At 34.8% G+C, this 26,614-nt stretch overlaps 1 protein-coding gene across 1 annotated transcript in view; it reads right to left on the bottom strand.

The window, feature by feature from the left end:
• Positions 1-25,637, bottom strand: part of LOC137391242 (equilibrative nucleoside transporter 1-like) — a 34,956-nt gene extending 9,319 nt beyond the window's left edge. Inside the window, exons 1-6 of the mRNA XM_068077655.1 lie at positions 25,510-25,637; positions 10,870-10,973; positions 5,533-5,684; positions 4,758-4,855; positions 4,571-4,652; positions 2,349-2,497 (exon numbers count right to left, since the gene is read on the bottom strand). Coding sequence (XP_067933756.1) covers positions 2,349-2,497; positions 4,571-4,652; positions 4,758-4,855; positions 5,533-5,684; positions 10,870-10,957 — 569 coding nt within the window. The 5' untranslated portion in view covers positions 10,958-10,973; positions 25,510-25,637. The remainder of the gene's footprint in view (positions 1-2,348; positions 2,498-4,570; positions 4,653-4,757; positions 4,856-5,532; positions 5,685-10,869; positions 10,974-25,509) is intronic.
• Between the last annotated feature and the right edge of the window lie 977 nt (positions 25,638-26,614).

A 26,614-nucleotide genomic window follows, 5' to 3' on the forward strand; every position in this document is an offset into this window, starting at 1 on the left:
ATAAAATGGGAATTGTCTTCTTCTTTAGGTACTATATCTTTACTTTTACAGATTTGTAGGCTCAAACATGATGCTCCTTCATATAATGGTGTTAATCCAACAGTGACATGACAATTAAATAAGTGGAATATAGTTGCAGCTCCATCTATGAGGAAATCATAGCAAAACTAGAGGTTTATCTTCCTTTATGGATTCTGTAACACTACAGCATGTTTAATTTCTGTTACTGCAAATATTCTTTTTGCTATAGTAACTAGCTTGCGAATAACAAAAGCTATTATGAGCATTGTCAAAATTGGAACAAAGTATAATTTTCATTGTTATAGTTTAAAACCCTTATGATTATCTTTCCAACTAGTCAATAGCATGAAAGTGTACTTCAGCATAATGAAATCTTTCAGTAATTCTCCGCTAAAATATTTTAAAATGCAGCGCAGTTTTATAATCTCAAATGTGGTTGCTATTAATCTTTCAACATCTGGTCAAAAATTGAGATTTGGCTTTTCCAATTTATTAAGTTATTAAGAATTAATTTATTTATTTTAAATTAATTTATCAATCTACCAGACAGCTCACAAATTGTTCACAGATGCTATATATGCTTGCATGCATAAGCTTTTTTATCAAAAGGTAAATAATTAATTAGTTTGCTAATTCTACTTTTTGGTACTCTAGTTGTCAAGGACAAACATTGATAAAGAAAAACTGAGAAATTTAATTTTATTAGGTAAAATTTATCAATACTTGTATAGTAAAGTCTCTGTAAGTCTATCAAACTATATTAATAAATACAGCTTTACGTTGAAGATTAGTACTCGGCTGCTTCTATCTCCAAATACTTACACCCTAACACAACTGCTCTAATAAATTCATTAGCGAAAGGACAAGTGAAAGTCTACTATATGCGTGAGACAAGAACAATAGCTAAACAGTTTGAGGGAGTATTCATTATCCACACAAAAGGAAGGCTAAGATTTGTGAAACACTATGCATAAAAAAGAAGAAAAGCTTTTTATATAGTTTTTCTTTACCAACATGCTAAACTTTGCACTTACTATTATACTGCTGGACACATATAAAGAAAAAGGTAATGCCAAAAGGCAAGTACAAAAAGATGATGCAATGTTGTAAAGAGACTCTAGACATTAATGTTGATATACGCTGCTTTGCAATACACAAGTTACCAATATCATACAATAATTTTTTTTTAAACTATCGTTGTTTAGCATGGCGGTACAATGCTTTGTAGCTCAAATTTCAATTTTCAAATCCTATTATCTGCCACCACCTTTCTCATAGCAGTGTTTGTATTATAACACTGATTCCTTAGATATCAGCTATAGAATTATGCGGATTATCAAATTCATGTTTGTCAGGCTTACTGTAATTTTCCCTTAACACTTTGCTCCATTATAGATGTAAAGCAGTTTCACTTTCCAAGCTCTAGGAACTCCACACTTGCGCATACAAATTGCACACGCTTACAATTCCAACAAATGCACTTGCCAGTCTATATGAATATATCAGATTCCCTTACACTAAGGATTTACTAACATTTTTGAGTGCGCATATACAATCTCGATCTTTGCAAATTATCCAAAGCGTGTGTGTAAATTGATCTCCATCATAGAAAACTTTTCACTAGCGTAATGCAAACAATTCCTTCTGTGACAAAGAGTGCTATGCCAATGCTTCCTTTTAGTAAGTTGTGCTAGCAGTAACTCACAACTAGTAAGCCCATCTATGCTTAAATTAATTACATTTATAGCTGCTCAGCAGTCAGCAAACATCGTCTTGACTGGGTTCACAACAGAGAATCATCTGCATGCCATCGAGTGTTGCAATTAAGTTGAAATCAAGTACCATCTAGGAGAATGATTTTTGATATCCAATAATGGCTAGAATGACTAGTGCTTTTTAAATATATGAAGGTCCCTAATAATATAAAAAGCAAAGCTTACTTATCCAGTTGGTAAGTATGAGAACTTGTTCAAATAAGGACTTTGGTTCCACACTGAATACAGTTCCGTCATTCACTTTAAAATCTGGAGGTTTCTAAAGCCTATGTAAACTACATTTATATTTTGAGACACTTGTATCATGTAAACTAAACACAGTTGTGTTATTCGCTCTGAAATCTGTTTGTTTTTCTCTCTCACGACAAGGTAAACTACACATTTTATTTCTATATTATAAAGACCCAAATGACCATTCTAAGGCCAAGAGTGAATTTCTGCTGTTTCTTGTACTGTAGCCTAGCTGCATGCATTAAACGGCTTTAATGCATGCAGCACACTAATGTATCATTAAAGTACACTAGCAGTAAAATAATCATTCTTAAGGCTAACCTGCCAGTCTTGCTTTGGAAGAATATGTTTAGAAAGGTGAGTGAAACATTTGGAATTTGGGATGCGATGCCAACATAGCTCAGGAAGTTTTTAGCGTACTCAGATTCGGTTTGATTTCCTGTTGGAGCGAGTTTGAACTCCGTGAAGTACTACAAAAGAACAAACATATGTACACATTGAGAGATTCACTATTCAATACTTTTACAACAAGAATAGCATTTCACTGCACAAACTTTGGTCAAATCTCTAAGATGATTAAGAGATGACCAGGTTACTCTTGGGTGGCTAAGTTTTACATTGAGCACACAAGCCAATTGAATTGCTAAGTAGTTTGTTTTGGCGACATCTTTTACAAATGTTGAGTCAGTCAAGCTTTTTTACCTGTATTTGCTGTTTACCTTAGTGTGAGAGTCACGGGCAGACAATTACCACAACTATTAATTGAGTAAAACTCACATTTCTCTTTGTTTATTAACTGATTAGTAGCTGGTAAGGAATAAAAGAGAGCATTACTTTCACTTTGTGTCTTTCTTGCAAACGTCAATATTTTTTAGTGAATATATGTTCAGTCTTGAAACCAAGCTAATCCCTTCAATAGATCTATGCAATTGGCAAAGCTGATACTACAGCTACGCAAAAAAAAGTAAATAGTCTATTATCACATTCCCAAAGTAAAGGTATTTTGGAGTCATTATGTCAAGTTTTGACATAATGACTCCAAAATACATCCTGAAGCAAAGCAAATCCGTGACTAATGTAGTCCTCTGATGCTTTTATGAATTCATTGTTTGTTTTTCAGGCAATGAAATGTATGTCAATCAGTGTAAAGGTGCTATCAGTGTATCTGTGTATTAAGGCAATCAGTGTATTTATGTGCTAGTATAAGGACTAATACAGACACTCCACAAATTACGAACGAGATACAATCGGAATGGCCGTTCATTAACAGAATTTGTTCATAAGTTGTGTCAGTTCATTATTTTGTACGGAGCATATGTTGAAGAATTATATAAGTAAGTTTAACGCTTGTATAAGTAACCTATATTGGTTTGTACTGCATTTAAAGAACTCTTCTTCTGAGAGGTTTTTCCATTTCTTCCGAGACTTTTACTCTTTTCTTGCTTAATGATCGTGGATTGCATCAGCACAGCACCTTTTACATGCTCCATGATACGATCATTCTGTTTGTGAATTGTACCGACAGACTAACGATTCATGTTATATGCACGGGCAACACTCACCATCTTTTTACCAGCATCAAGCTTATTTATTATTGCCACTTTCGTTTCAAATGAATTGACTTGCCTCTTTTTACACTTCCACTATTACTAGAAGCCTTTCACTTTTCACCAACCATAATGAATAATAGATGCAAATACATTAAACGCATGCAACAAAAAATTTAACCTACGGCATCTCTGAACGAACATCGTATCTACTGTTTTTCTTTACGAACCATTTTTGATATACGCGCAATACCATCTATCGTTGTTCGTAACACAAATGTTGGTAAATAGGGTAGCGTTTATACCGGTTATAAACAACCTTCCCTGATGAAAACTACAGGCATAAACATCAATCAGTGCTACAAAAATAATTGGCTGACGTTGAAATCTAAATTTCTAATCGAACATAACTGAAAGAGGTAATCTTAACTGTTCAACTTTTAAAAGCTCCACAGAAATGAGTGCATCACAAGTCACGCACTGCACGCCAGTGGCTTGCTACAAAGTTGCGCTACAACCTCTTTGTGACCGATTACTAAGTGGTTACAGATACGGCTTAATAACAGCTTCTTGCTAGCAAAGAAAGATAAAACAAAATAAACCGTGGCTAAAGCAAGCCCTATAAAGGATAAGATAATGTCTTCATGAACCCTGAATCTATGCCCAACCTCTTCAACTTATTAATTCGAGTTGAGGTACAACGAGCTACACTACATAGTAGGCCTAAAATGAATGCGTGTAAGAAATGCGGGTGCCCAATTCAACTTTCACAAGAAACCTGCTATACACAGAACAAAATTATAAGCCATTCAAAAAGTTAATATATAATGAACACATCAGCAAACTTATGGTCTTTGTTCAATCCCTAAGTCTTTTTCAACTGCACATGGGGGAAATGCGTAGTGAGGTAGTGGGACTCGTCCATTACATCAATAAGCACTCTGACTAAAGATATTACTGTAGTAGTTGATGGAGTAATTAATAGTTCAAACTTACATTGTTGGCCGTCATAAACATGTGCAATGGTAGAGGGAAACTTATACCATGCAGCAGAAATATCATATACACAATCTGAAACCTAAAAAATAGGAAAAAAGTATTTATAGTATCCTTTTCGAGTATCATGCGTTACAAGAAATATGAAAATATAAATTCTGGAAGTCGTCCTCTACAGACTGCCTACCTATCTGGAGGAGCATTTGCCTTCTTGTCTGTCTTTGAGTCTAGATCGTGATGGCTGGCACCAAATGGTACTGATGCCACGACGTTCACCCAGCTTGACTAAACATAAATAAGACTGATGATGAACAACGGTGACATAACAAAGTTACTTCAATAAAGAAATTAAGTTGGATTGCTATCTTTTCAAGAAGAAACCAATTTTTCTCCAAATAGACTGTATAGTCTGAAATCAGCTACATGTCTGATTATAATATTATTTCTGAGTTCTTTGAGTAATTTTTGGTAGAAATTTAACTAGCCTTTAGTATACAAACTTCATTGTGATTGATTAAGAATATTATAAAGATTATAAAGTTTTCAATCTTTTAAAAACATTGGAATATTGATTCACAAAAAAATGTAACATCTAAATAAGAATACAATGCTAGTTTTTAAAATTTAGCATGCTATTAAATTGAAACTTTGCAAAAATTTTGGTAATGAGATGCACCACTTGAAATAAGTAAATTAGCAAAAAGTGTGTTCAGCCGGCTCAGAGGGTCTGTAACTTGATATAGTCCTGGCCAAAACCAGAAACGGTAAGAAATCTGAGTAAGAAATCTGGGTAAGAAATCTGAAGCTTTTACTAAGATAATAGAAAGGTAAAAAACATTCAAAATAATTGTGTAGATGGAAGAGCAAATCACTGCCGTCCACAGAAATGATTAAAAATAGCGGCACCCACCAGATCATAGACAACTTTTAGGTACCGTAAATACATTGCTTTTGCAACTTACCTGTAAGTTTGGTTTAGAGTTAGACATTCTTTGGTGAGCTACAGATGTCAGACTTCCTTTTGTTGATGATTTGCTGCCGATAAAAGAGCCCTTACTGCCATATGGTGAGGAGACAGGGTGAGCCGGCTTGCTAGACTTCGGTTCAAACTTATCTATTTGCAAAGAAACATCCTTTAAATGTGACCTCTCGCGTGAAAATCGACCAAAAGTCGGCATTCACTATCGTTAGTAATGGAGCTTCGAAGTTTGCATTAGGTTTATTGGGGAGCACGTCTATTTTGTTTATTATTTCACCCTAGACCAATCAGAGTGTGAGGAATTCATTTCTGAAGTCAATAAGTGATTTCATTGGCTCATTATACCAAAAATTTGCGATCGTAGTCGTTGCTATGCGATCGTGACGTCATCAAAATGGCGACTCGTGAAGATATTAAACCTTCGAAAAACTTTTTTTCTGAGGAACTTGGCACATTGCTCGATGAAATTGATGCTGAATATGGAGAAACAATGTCTAGAGATCTAGAATTTCATGTTACTGATGACCTGCAAGCTCGGATGCCCGAATTTATTGAACCAAAAAAGAAGACGATGTTGAACTTACCGAAGGATTAACTGTTATTCAATCGTATAGTACTCCGGTTAATGACTCCGAATCACCTGCTGCCAGCTTACCAGCTCATCCTATGGTGTCTGATGAACCTATTAGCTTCAGTTGCAAGTGTGACTGCATCAAAAAATTTGACAGAACTCTGATTTTCAGTCAGCTGACTTACATTAAAGGAATTTCAAAGACAGAGTAAAATTTGATTATCATGGGCCGAATTTCTACTCGTGTGGATGATGGGAACACCCCAAAACCTTTCGAGCATAAGGAGAAGATCAGAAAAAGGTCAGTATGTAACTTTAAATATCATGGTGAGTCTTATTGAATTTTTTTTCTGATCTATCCTGTTTGTTTTCGGTAGTAATAGTATGGGTGTAGTAGCTTACTAGTTGCTGGTTCAGTGTATGCCTTCCCGAGTCACATAAAATTACATCCTACAATACATCGCTCAGTGATCAGTCGTACTCACAGGCTTGAGTTAGGTGTGTTTTCACTCATAATTGATTGCCAGTTGCCACATGACTTACTCAATGTGTCAATGCTTGTGTGTTTATTTTTTTGCCTGCTGACATTAACCCTATGGCATGAGCAATCAATCCCTTGGTCACACGATCACTAAGCCACCAAGTCTATTACTTGTAAAAGTGTCTCAGAGTCAGAATCCATTGCCAATCACCTCATTAGCTCATTTTTTAGATTTTTTCTAAATTAATTAGGAATTAAAGAAAATTCTAAATTAAAGGAATTTAATTTAAAGGAATTTAAGGATATAATTCTAAATTAAAGGAATTAAGAGCTTTCACAAGTTTTCATTCAGCCAAGCTTACCCCGGTACAATGACAGGTTATTCTCATAGACTGTTGTGTGTACTGTTTGCTAACCATGCTACCAGAGTCACTTTGATGCACAGCTATGTTTTTGTTTGGTTTAGGAAAAGTAAAAGTTCAGACGTATCTAGACTCCCCTGCCATGATGTATGATGTAAGACTCGAAGGTATCAATGGACTGCCGAATGTGATAAAACCTGAAGGTTTAGACTATGACCGCCAAGAATACTTGCATACTAACATTTGAGAATTTTGCCGTCTTGGCACTGAGGATTTAGTTTGCCCGAAGCCTCATGGTAAAAGACGTAAAACGTGACCATAATATGAATTTTAGCCTTTTTCCGAGTCAGATGTGAGTAGGAATGTAATCGTGGTTTTGGGTCTGATACCCCTTGTTTTTTTTAAACTCACATTTTGGCAAAATAAACCTCAGTATGGATTTCAGATGTGATGTTAAATCTTGAAGCCTATCAGTTAGTGGTGATATACCTAGGAGCTTCTCATCTTATTCCTAATGTGCGGTTAGTGTAAAGTACTGATGCGTAAAAATGTCCAATTTTTTTCAATTTTAGAGCAGGGTTTACCAATCTTCTGTTGTCCTGACCTTAAAATGGTGTACACCAACTGTTTCAGCATGCTTACTTACCCTAGAAACCAAGTTTCACCTCAGTCAGTGAAATACAAATGGCCGTATCCAAGGATAACCTAACGTAAACAACCTATTTTTGTGTGTCGCGTCTTTATTTGCGATTTTCTCCGTTTCAGATTTTGACAGTTTTTGCTGACGTGCCTTCCGAAAATTCGCAATATCTCATGAACTACCTAAGCTAACTCAAAAATTCGAAATGCTTTAAGTTCTCCACGAAATTCTGCATCTGGCTGTGTTACTAACTCAAAATCTGAAAATCCCTCATTTTGGTTGATTTTCACATGAGAGGTCACAAATTTTATTATCAGCAGTCAATTTCTTACCATGAAACATCAATCTATTGTTAGCCATTCAAAATAAGTACTACTACAAAAGCTAGTAAATATTTTTTGCCAATGCTTAAACCTGTAAATTCCAATTGTTGAAGTATTTACAAAACATTCTTTGCTTTGTATAAACATTCTTGTCATCATCATGAGTTGGCTTGTAAGATAAGGCAAGCATAACAGGTTTTAATAGTTTATAAAAAAAGGAATGCAAGCAACTGTGACTGTTTACATCAGCACAATGACCTCTAAAACTTACACAATGAACATAACAATGACCTTCAGCAGTTTACACACAGCTGGCTCATTTATAGCTTACAGTTTCATATACGTATGCATGTATGTCAAGAAGGGCACATTATAGTACAGGATCTAGTAATAAGACTAACCCAAGTGTCTGGCTTGCGCTGCTACAAACAAAAGGCTCTTACTGCCACCCGCAACAAAAACAGAATTCAAAAATATATATCTGCAAAAATACTGCAGAAAACCTGGTATAGGACTTTACAAAACACAAAAAAATGTGCTGGCTCATTGGCATAGCTTAAATAGGACTTAGACACATCCTGACAGCATCAAGTTTCAAGCTTAAATAAGACTTAGACACATCCTGACAGCATCCAGCTTCAAGCTTAAATAGGACTTGGACACATCCTGACAGCATTGGCACAGCTTAAATAGGACTTAGACACATCCTGACAGCATCCAGTTTCAAACGAAGAACAATTTGTGGCATGGAAACTGAATGGAATTTACTGCTAAACTGTTAGCTTATCAAACTCCTTGTTTTGTCCCCAATCTCTATGATAGCAAGGCTTTCAAAGATAAAATTATATGCTAATACTGTTTTTATTAAAATACAAACATGAGCATGAAGTAAAATTACTCTCTATTTTAGTTTGGAGTTATTTATTATAACTCTAATTTGAAATTTTCAGACATTTAGACGCTAGCCAGTGCATAGTTTATTAATAAACATAATGGGTTCACTGTAAAATACGAACTGTGAAGAATCAGTTTAATTGCATTGGAATCTGTTAGTAATAAAAGCACTATAACTATTTAGTACCATATTGCGTAGCAGAGCTTAGCACTAACTCTAACACAGCCATGAAAGTGATAAAAACTACTACATGTACTACTTGTTCAAATAAAATACATGTTTCTCAAGTATTTAAATTCTTCAGAATACAGATGAATATTCTTCCGACTCAGAAGTAGCCCTATATTGGGTGAAAAGAGAGAGCGGAGAGGTAAAAATGATAGTTTATCTGATAGAAACTAGTCAATGTCTTAATCAGACTTCCATGTAGTAAAGTGAGAAATCGGTTTTTGGTAAATAAAAGCAATATTAAAGATGAACTTCCACAAAATTTTAGCAGATTTTATCAGAAAGTATCGATATTTTTCTATCATTTGCGATCATTTTTGATGTTAATATGATCTGACTGTCAGAAAGTTTCAAGATTAAAATCAACAAAACCTGATGACAGTTAAAACACTCAAATCAAGCAAAAGTGCAATCATGATATCTTTAGTTACAAAGAGACCGACAGAATAGAGATGTGTAACGCTGCAACTTGAGTGCAATGGCAGATATCAACAATCGCAAGGATAACAGCTAGTGACATCATTTCACATGTATTTCTCTTCTGAGCATTTTAATCACAATCAAGTTTTGTCGATTCTAATCATAAAACCTCCTGGCAGTCAGATCACCTCAAACATTAAAAACAATCGCAACTGATAGCAAAATACCAATACTTTATAATAAAATATACTAACATTTTGTGTAAGCTTATCTTTAAAGTTCATTCTGGAACTAAACGTTGCCTGATATATGGTGTTTTCATACCTCTTAATCATGACTGATTAGTGAAGCATGAAGAGGGTAGGATGTTCATTCAATACTTTAGAATCAACAATACGTTTTTAAGGTTACGAAGAGATACGTTGCAAACAGGTAAACACTTGTAGCGAAATGAGAGAGATTGGCTAAAATTCACTTGAAAACTGATGAAACAAAGTCACGAACTTTTTATGAATCGAAAAACACTAGCACTACTGGGTGGAACAAGCAAGGAGAGGCTATTCGCTGGTGTGTGAGAGGCAAAATGCAATAGACTTGGATAAACTAGCAGAGCAAACAAATAGTTCTCACTTAGAAATAAGCAAGTCTCACTTTGCCTTTTAAACCCTGCAGTGACAGAATCTGGCTGGCATTTTAAAAAGATAGGATATGATCAGCAGGCCGCATAGTCTTTAGGGTAAATATTTGGCATGCTTTGCTTTTCGCCCAATTTCAGTGTGAGGCAAGTAAACAGCACTCATCCAGAGTTACTTGTGAGGTGCAGGCTGTACAATAGATATCCAAAGTAATGGAAATTGTATCAGTGTTGATCAGAGATAACTAATGTCAACTACAGAGAATTTAATGATTTCACCATCACTTACTGATGACTGATGACTACAGAGATGCAGCCTATATGTTTCGCCATCATGAATGTGATGAGGCGATATGTCTGGGATGATTTTTATATTTCTAATGAGAGATTTAACAAAAATTAAGTTTTCTATAACAATGTGCCAAACTTTTAATACCTTAGTTGATTACTTGTTCGGTTAACTATTTCGAGAAAAGCATAATCATAGCATGTCTGTAGAAACACTTTCAAAAAGGTCACGCAGATTATGCAATGTAAATGCCTAAAGGACAGAGTGAAGTCCTAGATGGGTAATTGTCTATCAGTCGATGATAGTAATATCACAGGCATGGCATTTGTTGCTGCCAATGTAAAAAAACTTTTAGCAGGTAATTAACAACTTGCAGTTATAAATGGCAATATGTAATCTATTTAAACACTTTACCACAACAAGTTGTCACTATAAGTAATTTACTAGTATACTGCTGCCTGTCTGCAAGAAACTTACGGTAGTTGTGAAGTACTTCATCTCCTACCCGCACACCATTTCGTTCTGGGCTAACATGTTTTGCGTTTGGTCGCTGCGCTGAATCCATTGTTGCGCTCTACTACCTGAGATAATTCATAGTACTGACTTAGTATTGGCTGGTAAGAAAGAAATACGCGAGCAATTTATACTGCTACATACCATACGAAGGTTAGATGATATGCCAGACGCAGAGTTTAAGATTGTAGCTTGAAGTCACAATCACAGAGACTAGTGAATTACTTTGGGCATTGGATTTTGCATGCTTATATGTTCTGCACTCATGAAATGATTTAATCCAACTGTAGCTAATAAATATTTGGAGAGATATCAATTCCACAATATCATCACAGGAAGCCATCTCAACCTACCCTTTTCTATGTTAACGAATATGAAGCCTACAAATTGAATGTTTTAAATGAGGTTTAATGAGTGGATAAACAGGGTGATGCAGGGGGGTTTAATGAGTGGATGAACAGGGTGATGCAGGGGGATTTACTGAAATGTTTAGTACCTGAGTGTCGGTGTTTGAAGTGATTTTATATCTCTGGCCCTTCACTTGCCTATTTTGTTACCAACCTAATCAAATTCTTACTGTTTTGAAGGTTAAGAGATGTGATATGCCAAGGAATGTGATCATTCTTTTCACAACTAATGAAAACGGAGAGGATCATTGTGAATAATCTTGGAAGTGCTAGTTCATTGGCTAAGGTACATCAGGCATAAACAATAAACAACACAAGCGAATTTGTATAAAACATCATGAATAAAAAAACATCAGTATACATGAATTGCTTATGTACTCAATAGCACTGTCCTTTACCGAACATTGCTAGAGAAACCCAAGTTGAAACACAAATATAAAATCAAGTGGCATTTAGCTTTCAACTTCCTGTAAAAATATGATTTCTGATGCTTGAAGCCATATAAAAAGAATTACAAGAATACTTGATGTACAAATCTCTCCTTACGTAGAATAGTCTCAGCAGAGATAGTTCGTTAGCCCATGCTCTTAAGTATCAAGTGTGTACATTCAAAATGACAGGATACAATGAGAATAGTGTTTGCTAACATAACATGCCATATAAATATTGCAATTATATTTTGACCTTGTTTTGTAATCTCCGCTCTCTATTTCTGTAGAGAAGGAAAATAGGCAGACATTTTGTGCTAGAGAGGTATACAATTTGGAAGCTAATATTATGATAGTCATAGGAACTGAATATTATGACAAGTTCAGCATAGCATGGTAGGAAATTGTAAACCAAAAAACTTCAAGGTGGATACTAAAACAGTAGACGCTCCTATAATGTAAATAATCCGTTCCAGGAATGTTTACGTTAGAGGGAACTTACGTTACAAGAACAGTAAAATACATGTAAACTGTCTAATCCGTTCCAATATGTTTCCAAACTCACCCCTCTGACCATGCAAGAGGGAAAAACTTTACTTGACTCTTTTAATATGTGGGCTGTACTGTAACTGCAGAATTATTGGTTTGCATTAACTTTTCCCTTTTTATAGATCATTATTGCGGTAAATCTACAACAAGTTGATAGGGACCTATATTTGCGACGTTCATTCACAACGATTCACTTATTTCTCAAAGCAGCAAAGTCTATTCTGCAAAGTAAAGCTAATAACAAATATTTTGTACGTCTACAATATGGCAAAACAACAAAATCTTTTTACTATAAAAAGCAGTTCTACCTGTTCGTCGCCTATCACAATCCAGGAGTCAAGGTTAGGATAAAGATAATTTTTGACGATACTTCAACTCGTGACATTAAGACTGGTAGACCGATGCTGTAACATCTGCACCAATCGATCGCCTTCGTATTTATGAAAAATTTCGCAGCTATTCTATTCGCCTTTTTTGTCGACACATTTAATAATCTATTGTCGCGAAAGTTAATTATAATAGATACAACGCTAAATGCACAGCGCTTTTTCTTCCCCAAGTGCAGTGAAATAAACTTACATTCAAATCGATTTTGAAAACTCGCCCGACTTGACCCTTTATGTTATATGTAATTTTTTATGTAGTAGGAAGCCAAAACTTTACATAAATTTTTTATGTTATCTGGAATTTACGTTATAGGAAGTATACGTTATTGGAGCGTCTACAGTACTCTTATTTTTACAGCTATGTTTAACTAGCTTGATCAGTGAGGAAGTATGGAGATGTTTAGCTTTTATTGGCTTAATGTTACACTAAAATTGCTGAATTAAGCAGTGCTGAGTTTTATTCTCCTCCATAGTGATTTTTGATTAAATTAAAACGATGTAGGCCTACCATCTTTAGCCTCAAACCTTGTAAATTTACCATTCAGAAGAACGACACTACGTCAACACTATATTATAGAACTACTGCAAATTTAAAGTTTTATGGCAGAATTGTAGTAAGAAAACTGCTTGTGCTTTCAACGCCATTCGTTCAATAATATTCCCATGGAGCAAAATTTGAACTTATGAGTACCAACAGATAATTGCATTTTACCAGTGTCTATTTCTTTTTGTCAAAAACACCACAAATATACATTTAAGTTGTTAATTTTTTTGTTTCTAACTGCTTGATTGGCATATGCTGAGACATGGAGAAGCAACCTCTAGGCCCTCTATAATAATCATTCTAGTCTTGAATTCTCATATTTATTAATATTAGCATCCTGTGCAAAGTATTTAAAATGCAGACTGATTTAGTAAAAGAACTGCATTTTTGATTTATGTCACATTTCACACCAAAATAAGTTATTTAAAAATTGATATTTTCATTTATAAGCAATAACAAATGTATTTGAGCTAGGATAACTTCAGAAACTGTCGAAATAATGCCAATGCTGAGAAAGAAAAAGCCAGAGCAGAATCTGCATTGACCTAAGCTAGGCACAATTACATATTTTATTTCTTCCTATTAACCACGAGGTAGAGGTCAGAGGCTTTTACCTCTTTTGTTTCTCTTAACCAAAAGGAAAAAAATTCAGAAGCTTTAGTATGCTGACAAGCTAGCAAATAAGTGAAGAAGTAAAGAACCAATTCAAAGTCATACGACATTGCCCTATCACTAATGACCTTTATGACACTCTCCACTTGTTAATTGTAGACCCAGCATATTGACCTCGAGGTCAATGGTGCCTTATATAGCACAGAACGCAAATATTTCTGATGGCAATGATGCAACCACATTCACTGTTTGTTTAAAGTGATTTTCCATCACTCTGCATGTTACAAATAGCAAACCTTTTGCATTTTGGAAAGCTATCAGAAATAATAAGCCAGTCTTGCGACAATTCTTGTATGACCATAAAAATAGATAAGAATAGTTGCCAATATACACACGCAACTAGTGCAGGTATATAAAAAGTTAGTTACTCCTTTGGAAAGGATTGTATAGCCACTATCGCATCAGCAATGCGATATGGTCTTAGTAGTTTAACACTAAGCTGTACCCCTAGAAAGGTCCACTAAAATTGCAATAGAAGTATTGATACAGACAGGCATAAAATATAAAAATGGTCGGATGTTACGGAGCAAGGTAAGCAATGCTCATTTTTAATGGTGATTTCCGTATTTCCAAAGGGTGTCCTATGGGATATGGATGAATAAATATCTATCGTTAACAGGAAGTATATGTGACCCAGGCAGTCAGAATGTACAATCGTGCTAAAACAACATTTTTGAGTTATTTACAGATTCAAAATCACCAATAACTGAGGATTTTAATGCAATTTAAATCTTTTAAATCAGATTACATATGCCCAGGTTATGCAAGATTTAGTAGAGAAGGTCTCACGATGAACTAAATCTGTTGTTTTGAGTTTAGGCAGGATAAGTTTCCCGATTCATGAATCGTAAATCATGGTATTTGTTTACAAATCAAAATGCCATAGCAACAGACCACTTAATCTCAACCTATATTGATGAAACCTGGCATTCTACACATTAAAACCCTGAAAAAGATGATGGTCACATTTTTATTTAAATTTGATTGACGGTTGACCTTCCAAAGGTCAGGGTAAGGTCAGCAATATATGTGGCTAAAAGCTCACCTTCCTGGAGATTTACATTAAAAGGGTATGCTTCAAACTGGGCACTTCTCATCAAGCTATATTGCTATGACTGCATATAATGACAATCCAACGACTTATCAAAATGTTGAAAGTGTTTTCAAAATTGTCCATCTATACAGAAGGTCATGGTAAGGTCAACAAAAGGTGACCACAGAGGGCATCAATATGCGGAAATATCAACCCAACTCATCAAGTGACCATTCAATCTAGAGCTATTTTTTATGTAGTTTAACTCTAACACATTGTAACACCGAGTACACTGCAGAGATTTATTGTAGCCCATTCAACGGGTTTGCTTGTTATATTAGTGGCAGTTTGTCCCAACACAACCATATCAAATGTGTCTTTCGGTAATCCTTGATACACAGTTCTAACGAGGCTTATTTGTTTAGATGACATAAAACTAGTGCAGAATTTCTTAAATTTGCATCCACTTATTAGTTTGATATCAACAGCTATAATGGGAAAGTTATCAGCAGTGATAGGCTGATCGTTATTCTCTGTAATTTAATTAATTAGGATGATCGCTGTTACTCTCCTTATCGTTAGCAGCCACATATTGCGTAAGCAGCTGTATTTCTGAGGTTTCCCTATTATCACAATCCTCATCATCGCTTTCACTATAATCTGAGGCAGCCTACTTAGATTCTAAGTAGAAATACTTAGAATTACATCTAAATTATTAGCGTCAACTAGCCGTAATTTGCGCGACGGTTTATTTTGTTTTAGCCTGAGGCGTTGAAACAGAAAATGGCCATATACACCCGCCCACTCGCAATTAGAGTATATACTTAAGATCTTGGGTTATGACAAATTCCCTAGCAACCACCGATATGGGTAGATTTAAATGGCAATTCTGGCATTATGATTGGTCAGACACAAAAATAAACAAGACCACGTGAAAGAGCAGGGTTGAATGCACTATAAACCACTGTTTACTAAAATAGTGACGGTGAGTCATATAATAGCATATAGCACGCGTTGCGCTCTATTGTGAACAATCCAATTACCGCACGATTGTACATTCTGACTGCCGGGGTCACATATGATAGGCAAGCGCTGAGACCTACAGCATGTGTATAACTATGAATTAGGATTTATCCTCTTCACATTACTTGCAATAATATGTAATTGACACAGTATCGGTTAAAGGATAATATGCAGATGAATCCAATAAAAACATCTTTAGCATTAATCAAACATGTCTATCAATTACTATTTACAAAGAGACATGCTTACTCACTGCCATACAGGATCTACCAGATTCAGTTATAACATACCATCAACATACTTCAATCACCGCAAAAACAAATGTAATTCTTTTAAGATAGTGTGGAATATGGCAATGGAATCTGAACAACATATGCATACCCTTTTTAAATAAGGAATCTAAAAACAGTCAGAGACATATACCCCGTTTATATATCTCGCATATATATACAGCTTCTGATCAAGTTTAGCTTGTAAAACCTCAGTAAACGAAAGGTTCTCGTAAAGACGTCTATCTGCCTTTTTACTACTTGTAAATTTATACCAGTGAAAACATGATTAGATACATACTCAAGATGCGACAGGAGTTTACATTCAGAAGGTAAAGAAGCAGTAGTAACACAACAGTAGTGTAACAAACCGCTCAATGACTTCGGTTTTGTTTACACTGTCCCATACAAATACAGATATCTACTTGATTGTTTATAGATTATTTCATTGAGAATTTACCTAATACCCAATGTTCATAAAAAAATGCTGCATTGAGCAGTATTGTCAATCTGAAAACCTAAAATGTAAACCTACAGTAAAACCTCTAATTGAACACCACCTTTATTTGAACGCCACCTCTATTTGACCGCCACTACAGGAGGATTAAAAAATAGAGTGCCACCCTTTTATTGGACGCCATCTCCATTTGACTGCCGTTGACATTCTTTGAACTTTACGAACCCATAATAGCAAGCGATCAGTAGAAAAGTGTCCACAACATTGTATTAATAATGACTCGGTTACATCAATAACAATTAATTTTTCAGTTGTTACTGTTCGTATCGAACTTCGTTTTCCAACTTCGAAGCTTTTCTTCGATTTTTTTCCGTTAAAACTCTGAAAGTAATACTGCAGAAATAATTAACTACTGTATCAGGCTAATAGTAGTTTCTTGTGGTGGTTTCTTGTTGAATGTGAACTTGATACTTCGATGTACATAATAAACGGTTTACATTCACAATGGTATATGAATGACTAGTTTTAGGCTAAGAGTCGTGCTTAGCCCCCATCCAGCTAAAGGTTTATCATTATTTACGCGCAACACGTAAAAATTTTGCTCTGCTAAAAAAATTGTTTGGACGCTAATGTCGACTAGCTTTATACTGCAAAAAAGAGTTGAGATCAAAAAATATTATGGAAGGTATTGAACAGCCAAAAGAAGATGTTATTTCCATCGAAAGCAACAATCAGAACACAACAGGCTGAGCAAATGATGCAAACATTTTTGTTTCAAAATTGTTAAGTTTTGTTTCTGCATGTATTATAAGTAAGGTTCGTTTATGTCACTTGTTTTTGAATATATATCTGTAACATTTGATAGATTATCATTATATAACTAATAAATTTCCAGACGTATAGCATATTATTTAATAGGTTCTTTGCATTTACTTTAACTGAGCTTTCAATGGGTCTACGCTCATAACCCCTTTTCTATTGCACATAAGCAGCCAGTTTTGGCTGCAAACTGTAGCGAACATATCAATGAGTGCAATAAGCTTTCATGCAATATTGTTAAATAGAGTTATGAAATGAAAATATGCCTTCAAATTTTGAGTGCAATAAAAAACTTTAATCTCCAACAAATCACAAACCAGGGTACAAGCTATATTATCATCGCAGGTTAATTGAAAGTAGTAGATATCAACTGGTAGAGATATTTCTCGGCTTTCCAATGCATATTTATTCAGAGATCTTTAACAAGTTCAAGGTAAGTTAGCAGATTTATTGCATGCAAAAAGGTTAATGTCGCTCCGCCCGAAGGAGAGTGCAAAATGTAGGCGACATTCGCCTCCCAAATATCTGACAAGCTATTTGAAAAATACAATGCCAGCCTTTATTTGAATGCCACCTTCATTTGACCACCACAATTAATAGGAAAAGGGTTAAAAAATATAGCGCCATGGCGCTCAAATAGAGGTTTTACAGTAAGTTTACTAACTTGCAAGCAACTGCTTATATATTGTAGATGAGCAAAAGTATTTCTTTTTTTAATATTCATGCTCAACAAGAGCAATGTAGGACCTAATCTTATTTCATAGCTGTACAAGGTGCCCCACGTGTTGACAATGTGCAGATCTAAGTTTACTTTTAATATGAAACATTGAAACCTTACTTGCTTATTCGCCATTACTTTTAACTTTAGAGCTGTTATATGTATTCAGTACATACATGTATAGCTTGTACTTCTTTGATTAAGATATGGCCACACGGCAGAACTGGATATCCTTCACTTACAAAAGTAATGACATTTTCATGAACCAACATTATTCAGATATTGTTATTTGGGTTAAATTTAAATGTTTACATAAAACATTAGCTAGTATTTCCATCAAAGTTTTGTTGCCTAAACATTTTGGAAATAAAACTGTCTTCACTGTAGCAAGACAAATCTCTTCTGTTACCAATGCATTGGAATAGAAAAGTACATGTAATTAAATAACTCGTACCCAATCCCGAATAGCACATGACCAGATTAAAAATTATATTTGAATAACTACCTAATTTTTTCAAAACCTTTTACTCTTATAAATAAGATCTCTCAGATATCAATAATTTGTAGCTTACAATATGAAAGCATGAATTAAATTTTGTCGCTGCCAGTTTATTCAAATGAATTTTTAAGGGCATGATTTATGATGTACTCACATATTGCATGTATATAAAATTCATTGCATCACATGTTTAGCTGTCTGAGTCAGCAAAGTTTGGGGAAATAATTGCCCTCAAAACAGTTCCATTCTCATTATGAATAATGCAGCATTCTATATTCTAATTTATTGTATGTGCTATAAAAATACTTGAATGCGTTATGGTAAATGTTGTGATGTAAGAAAACAGCAAAGAAGAAGAAATATACACTGTAAATCCTTGTGTATAAACCGCATTTGTCAACCTAAAATTTTGCTTAAAAGTTTAGAGTATGGCTAATACACGCTGTTTAAAAATTATATCCGTAAACTTCTCACTATTTTGGGGCGGGGTTAATGTACCTTTTAGAATGCTCGAATGCTAAAATAATTTTTTTAACAATAAGACACTAGAAAATATTCAGTACTTGTAATGGATATGAGGTCATTAGTCGTCGTCACTGTCATATGACCTCTCCAGCACTTGATTCCATTTGTCAAGTCGCTTTTTATTGATCCAAAAAGCTGCAGCAGCATTTTGGTTTCTAGTTTTTAAAGCTGCATTAACAACTTTCAATTTAAAAGTGGCGTCATATTTTGCCCTTGCCGATGACATGGGTTACAAAATGTGCTGGCTGATTTGGTACTCGTTTACTCTAGTTTGCAGAAGGCGTAACTCTTTCTCCGCAAATGTGACAACACTCATAGATCGATTGCCACCTTGTCATCCAACGCGTGCGTGTAACGTCAGATCGAGATGGTGGACTTTCCAAATGACTCACGTTGCTAGAATAAATTAAGTGTGTAGAATGAAAGGAAAATGGCGGATGTGGCTCATACATGCTGTATACTTTTTGCTCAAAAACATGATGTCAGCTATAAAATGATGATGGCCCATTCACGGCCTCTATGGTCTACGCATAGCCTATGGCCTATACATGGCCTATACAAGATGATTTACAGTATACAACTCCATAAACAACTGCTGCTAGACAGAAGATAGAATGGAGATAATATAAATGATTGGCCGGGCTTAAGCCTTTATTGAGAAAGATGTAAGAATAACATACTAGGACAATTACTGCGAGCTTCTGATTGCTAAGATCTACAGCATAGCAAATGAAGCTGACGCAATACACCTGTAAATTTCTCTTCAAATCAGCCCCTTGCTAATGCATATCAATAAATTAAAATTTGGTCTAGACAACGAAGTTCACATAGCCTTAACTTTGAACATTTTACTATTTAAGAAAACAATGGGCAGTAGAACAAAAATATTACATATTATGTTTAGATAACAAGTCTTGGCATAGAGTGTTAATAAACTGTTTTAACATAACAACTAAACGCTGTGAAAACTCAACAGCTACTTAAAAACCTGATAGATGATAACTTTCATTTTCATTTGACATAATGTTAAAATGTTAAAGAATGGAAATTAGGAAGGGATCTTTGCCATGCATTCAAGCTTTATAGGTAGCAGTAGTCACTAAGGCACCTATATAAAAACCAAAAGAATATGCTTGCACTTTAACCCGATAGAATTAATAAGGAAGTCAAGAAGAGTTAGCTAGCAACTAACTTCTATTCTTTTTCATGGTAGATACTGTATGTATCATCATAGCAGGCAGCCAACTTTTAGTCACCAACAGTAGACTATCAGGACCAATTGCTGTGCAAACAAGCACACTCATCTGTTGAAGCAATAAACAATTCTTGGCAATTACTAATCTGTTATAACCAATTATCTGCTTTAACAATCCCTACTAAAGTGCTCCATATAGTATTTTATTATGCTGTATAGGATTTAGTTGGATGATTAGAAAAAAGTGAAAATGAATAAATCTGGTGATTGTTCGATACGATTTTGTGCCGTGTAATTGCCAACAATTTAAAGAGATAGCGTAATCGTTTTAGAGGTGCTACACTGCTCATTATGCTAAAGAGTTACTCCAATACATGTACATGAAAAAAGGTATGACCTTTTAAGACATAACAGTAAGGCCAGTAAACTACCTGATACAGGGCTGCTTCCATTGCACTATTGAGTGAACCCTGTTAATTTCATATACTGGAAACTTTTTTAAAATTATTGTAAGCATTTTTACATTTTGCTCTCAAAAATGTCACTAATTACCCTAAAAAAACATCAACTGTAGCTAGTATAAATTTAAATTCAGCAAGGGATCAGACATCCAAAGAGATTCTAAAGAGTACTCTAGAATAAAGTGATGTCTAATTTACAGAGAGTCACTTGATTAGCGCACTACCATGAGACCGGCCAGTTGTGACATCAGCAAGGTAAACACCAAATTGAGGTAATCATAAGTAAATTTATTTAAACATACTAGATGTATTAACACTTAACATGTATGAACATGCAGAATGCTGTTTACTGTAGCCCTGGCTACTTATATGTAATATACATGTATATAAATACATATAATTATAGTTTCTAAATATAAATGAGAATACTTATCATTATAACAATGCTGCTTCGTAAGAATCTAATGGCAGACCACATGCCTAGACCTCACTCTTCAGGTAACAGTAGTACCAAAATTATTAAAGTACCTGGCAATTTTTATATGCATTATCCAACCTTGCTATTTGTATGAGTTATCCACCCTCGCTTTTATTATATAATATCATAATTGGTGCATTTCGCCTTTTCAAACTCATACGATTATTACAGCATTTTATTAGTTTCTGTCACAAATATCAAGCATGTATGTTAGATATGTACAAAGGCCTTTCAAGTTTTTAGATTTGGTTAGATAATTCTATTTGCCCTTTGGTAAAGAGTACACTGATATGTTATGCATCTATACCAATATAAACCATAACACTCGAAGAATAGCAATGAAACCTACTTTTTTCAAATTAAAATGTTTTTCTGCTTTATGCTAATTTAAACATAACTAAAACTTATTTACATACTGACATACAAACAAAACCAAGTAGCAGATTACAGAATAAACAGCATTAATAAATAACTAATGACTGTGAATAGTAGATTCACAAGACAGCGTCAGTTTTACTCACTTTTGTTCAATATCTGAACATCAATGCAAAATACAGCAAAGATATAGTAAGATACTGATTCAACTTTTAAAAACTTTTTTAGTCTGACGGAAAATAATTTTACTGGAAGCGTATTCTTTTTAAAGAGGTATAGTATTTCATTATTTTTTAGCAAAAAAATTCCTATTTTCTGATTTCTACCTAAACTAAATGAAAAATTAAGTTTTGTGACCAATCATCCTAACTGTATATTCACGAGACGACAACTCTAATCTTTAGATGCTGCATGCATATTATATAGTTCATATCAAATTCTTAACCAAATCATACTCTTAGATCAGCTAGCAACTGATCAGTTATAAACTTCGCCGACTTTTAAAATGTTACTGAAACGGTATCAAGGGCTTATGGGGCCATGGCTGACCTTCTACATCACCGAAGGCTGTCCCGGACAGACCAACACATAGTTGAGACAAAGCTTCGTCACCTGAAACACGTAGCAACACACACCAGCTCTGGGCGCAGCTTATTGCCCCTCCCAGCTGTATCTTAAAAACCCTGTCCAATATTTGGTAAAACCTAATATTGGACAGGGCCAATATTAGGTTTTATCGAATATTCATAAATTGTTGTCGTAACTTTTGAACTATACGGTCTATGAAAAATACGCAAAATTTTGATGCCAAATTAATCGGCATAAATTTGACATCTGCTGATGTCATAAAGTATCACTTTATTGGCTAAAATTTTATTTTGAACAGAAATGTTTTTTAAATTATAAAAATCATAAAAAGGCAACAGTTAGCCACTAAATCAAATAAATGGTTTGACGTATGTTGTTTTAAGTACCTTTCTCTGTTAAGAGAACAGATAACAGATGGAAGATTGATAAAGCAGCTACCCATGAAATTTTCAAGTAATTGTTAAACGTTGTATGCAATAAAAAAGGCTACAAAAGTGTTGCAGAATCAGCTCGGACACTTTTTCGGCCATTTTCGCTACTACCATGAGCATGTTCCGAATCGGATCAGTTATCAATATTATTATAGCTTGCAGCTGGCTTTATCACTACCGCAAAAAAGTCACTCTCGGTAGAACTAGTGTTCAACAAATAATCGGCCAGAGTCCATTGATCTACAATAAGCTGTAATGCGTCTGACATGACTGGTCGTAACGAAGAAATTGTGATAAAAAATCACGTTTTTGCAAAGCTCAGGGTGGATTGTAAAAGTATTTTTATTGGCTCAATGCAAGCAGATGATCGTTTCCTTTTGTTATGTACAGATACGATAGGCTAATGAAGTAACTACTGACTAATCAGAAACGTTTTGTAAGAAACCTACCAAAGCCTCACCAAGCGGTTCTTAGCCCTACAAAAAGTTTGTGTCAAGCCAAACTATACGGCTCGCGATACACAAAGAGTTAAGTAGCCTAATATGTGGTGAAAGGCAGCATTTGAAAGCTATTGCATAAGTTTCTTGTTAAAGCTATCTAAAACACAACCAAGTGATTGTTTTACAAAGGGATTTCTTCTCACAGAGTAGACAACCCTTAGTCTCTTGTAGTTCACCTGAGACTATTGTTTATCAGGTCGCTGTTGACCACTACAAAGGATTGTTTGAGGATTGCTCGCTATTGGTCTAATCCTGACGGTTTATCGACAGTATTACTTGATTAATAAAAAGTCATGCATCAAAAATATGTGTGCATGGCATGAGTTGATCACACTATTAATCTTGCAGTAATAAAAATAGACCATCAAGGTTAAAAGGGATTAATTAACTATCAAAGTAAAATAGTGAATCCAAGTAAAAGCATCTTTCTTGCACCGCAAAACAAGCTAATTTTTTAAAAATGTTTCTCAATATTTAAAAAGTAATTTTTATTTAAGTCCTCAAAAAAGCTGATGAAAGGTGAAAGTTTACATTGAGAAAGTGTGCCTGCTGTGTCATATAAATTGTACAATTAAAAATGATAACTGTACAATTGTATATTATATAATTATATATTATGTAATTGTGATATAAAGCATAATTGTCATTAGAGTAACTCAACTCACAATAGGTTACTTATATGCCTACATTGATAAAGAGCGTCCTTTTGTATAGCCATACACAGCTGACAGGTGCACAATACATTGTGTCTAGATAAATGTGTTGATTTTTGTAGGCACAATAAAAACTGGAGCATCTGCAATTGGGTAAAAAAATTGATTCCCAGATGACCAATATTCTGGTCCCATTTTATTCATTTTTTAATTAAGCTGTTTCAGTTAAAATATGCGTTCAAATGTCTACAATAGCACTTGACACAAATAACTATCTATGAGCAACTAGGCCTATATTCTTACTTGATGGCCTCTGGTAGAAACAAAAGTGCTCATGAGACATTTCAGGATAATTTTCTTGTTGATTACACCCATTGAAAACTGAAAATTCTTCTCTAATTTGATTATTTTTATGTACGCAATGCTTATTGGAGTTAGCTGAATGTTTGTTAACATGCAGCATTTACTCGTTGAACAAAATATAATGTTGTCAATAATCACACAAATGCTACTGATATCATCAATTGCGAAGTATTCGTAATAAATGATCGATATAGATCGGGACACTGCTTCAATAAGGATAAAACCTGGCAAGGATGCCACTATCTTCTCCTGACAGAGGAAAATATAATTGATCAATCTATTTGGCAACGCAATGCATCACTGAATTGCTTAGCTATAACATATGTCTTTGCTATGGCATTGGGTGCTCATGAGCTAGGCATATCACAAGCGTGTGAAACAGGTCTTAATGTGATATCAATGAGTACAACAATAATCCTGGCTAAATATAGACTTGCTAACCTTAACAACAAATAACTATCTGTGTAATAGTAGTTCTAAATTTTGATCGTAAGGATTAACCATAACTTCTGAAAATTACATGTGCTGCCAACTGTTTGCATTGAAATGAATCATATCTAAAGCATCCAGGAGTGACTAAACACACCAACGAGGTTCTATTTAGGTTAAGAGGATCTTACAAACAGTGATTTTCATTTGTAGGTATCAAATATGGCAGATATTTTTTAACGAAAATCAGACGTGCTGTCTAATTATATCTGTTGTCTTGTAATAAAATTAATATGTTCATTGCAGCACAGTATAAGTGAATATGACAGTTTGAAGTCTTAGCAATGGCTTAGATTAGGTTTATAGTGCACCAAACGAATGCTACTCAAGTTTACAAAACAACACTAGCCACTCATACTTGCACAAGAGCAACTGCAGCGTTCGCACACCTAAAGTAGCAGGTAATTTTTGCAGCAATGGCTCGAGTTGCTACCTTAAATGGTGGATTGAAAGAAAAAATTTGATCTGCTGTTACTCGGCATTCAAAGAACCTCAATATTGCTACAAAAATGGTTTGTTTTATCACAGATCTACTAATAGGTTGATATGCTCCAAGAGACAACTAGGGTGGCGATTAGTAGCTATTGTAACCCACAACATAGGTCTACGGATATGAATTCAAATCAATAAATAATATGATCTATTAACACAAACATTTAGAAAATCAAATGACAGACAGATGGTAACAACATAGCAGAAGGCAAAAATTAGTTTCAAACGGATGTGCTGTTACTCAACTTACCAGTTTACGTTCGTACATTACAACGAACGCACTAACACTCATTGCTCAACACATAGTGTGGCGTGTTAAACATTAAAAATGCACACACGGCTACAAATGAAAATCACATTAAAGATAATGAATCCTTCGAATAAGCTATTACAGCTATATTCATTTTATATCTATATTCATATGTATTATATATACATGCATGTACGTATTATAATGTTATATCTCCCGGTGGACCCATGCGTTGCTATCATAAACCACGAGGACTCGCGCTTGCAAAGCTACAAGAACGTGTTTTTACCACGTGATACGCTACCACTAACTTCGTCAGTTACTGAAACTTTAGCTAATGTCATTCGCAATCTACATTATCGAATAAGGCGACGTTTTGTAGAGACAACTACCGAAGAAAATCTTTTTTTCGCATGTGCCAGTACGTAGCTCATCCTATACAGTAGCTACAAGCAGTGCCCAGAGCCGAATTGGATCACAGAGTCCCGCGATCAACGGAAGCGTATATGGGAGCTCGCTCGTTTCCAAACAAACAGGCCACGCCCACTAGTTTTTAGTTTTACTAGTTTTAAGGCGAGGCCGCAACATTAACCAACAAAAATTACTCCTATTGGTGGTCGCTCTGAAATTGATTGTTGTATTACACACCATTTGAAAGAAGACAAAATTTTCTACAAGAATTTACCAATAAATTTTACTACAAAAATATAAAAAAGTAACTATAAATTTAACTATAAAAAAGTATAGTTCTTTTAAAGCTCAAATTAAAACACATCTTACCTAAATTGGCATATAGCTCAAGCTCTGATAGGTTTTCTGGTTTGGGTTTTTAGAAGTATTACGTTTTAATGTTTGTGCAAAAACTATGGATTCCGCTACTAAACCGATATGACATAGTGGCTGGCAGCAATAATATACAGCCCCCTAGCAATGATATACAGCCGCCCCAGCAATGATATACAGCCCCATAGGGGCTGTATATCATTGCTGGCAGCAATATTCATTTGAATACTGTTGGTGGATACCTTTCCTTTAACTTTCCATCTCACAAGTGTGCCGAGGCACTATCAGCTGAAGATCAATTAAGCAAAACATATATGCAAAA

The sequence above is a fragment of the Watersipora subatra genome, chromosome 3 (genome assembly GCF_963576615.1).
Source record: "Watersipora subatra chromosome 3, tzWatSuba1.1, whole genome shotgun sequence".
Classification (NCBI taxonomy): domain Eukaryota; kingdom Metazoa; phylum Bryozoa; class Gymnolaemata; order Cheilostomatida; family Watersiporidae; genus Watersipora; species Watersipora subatra.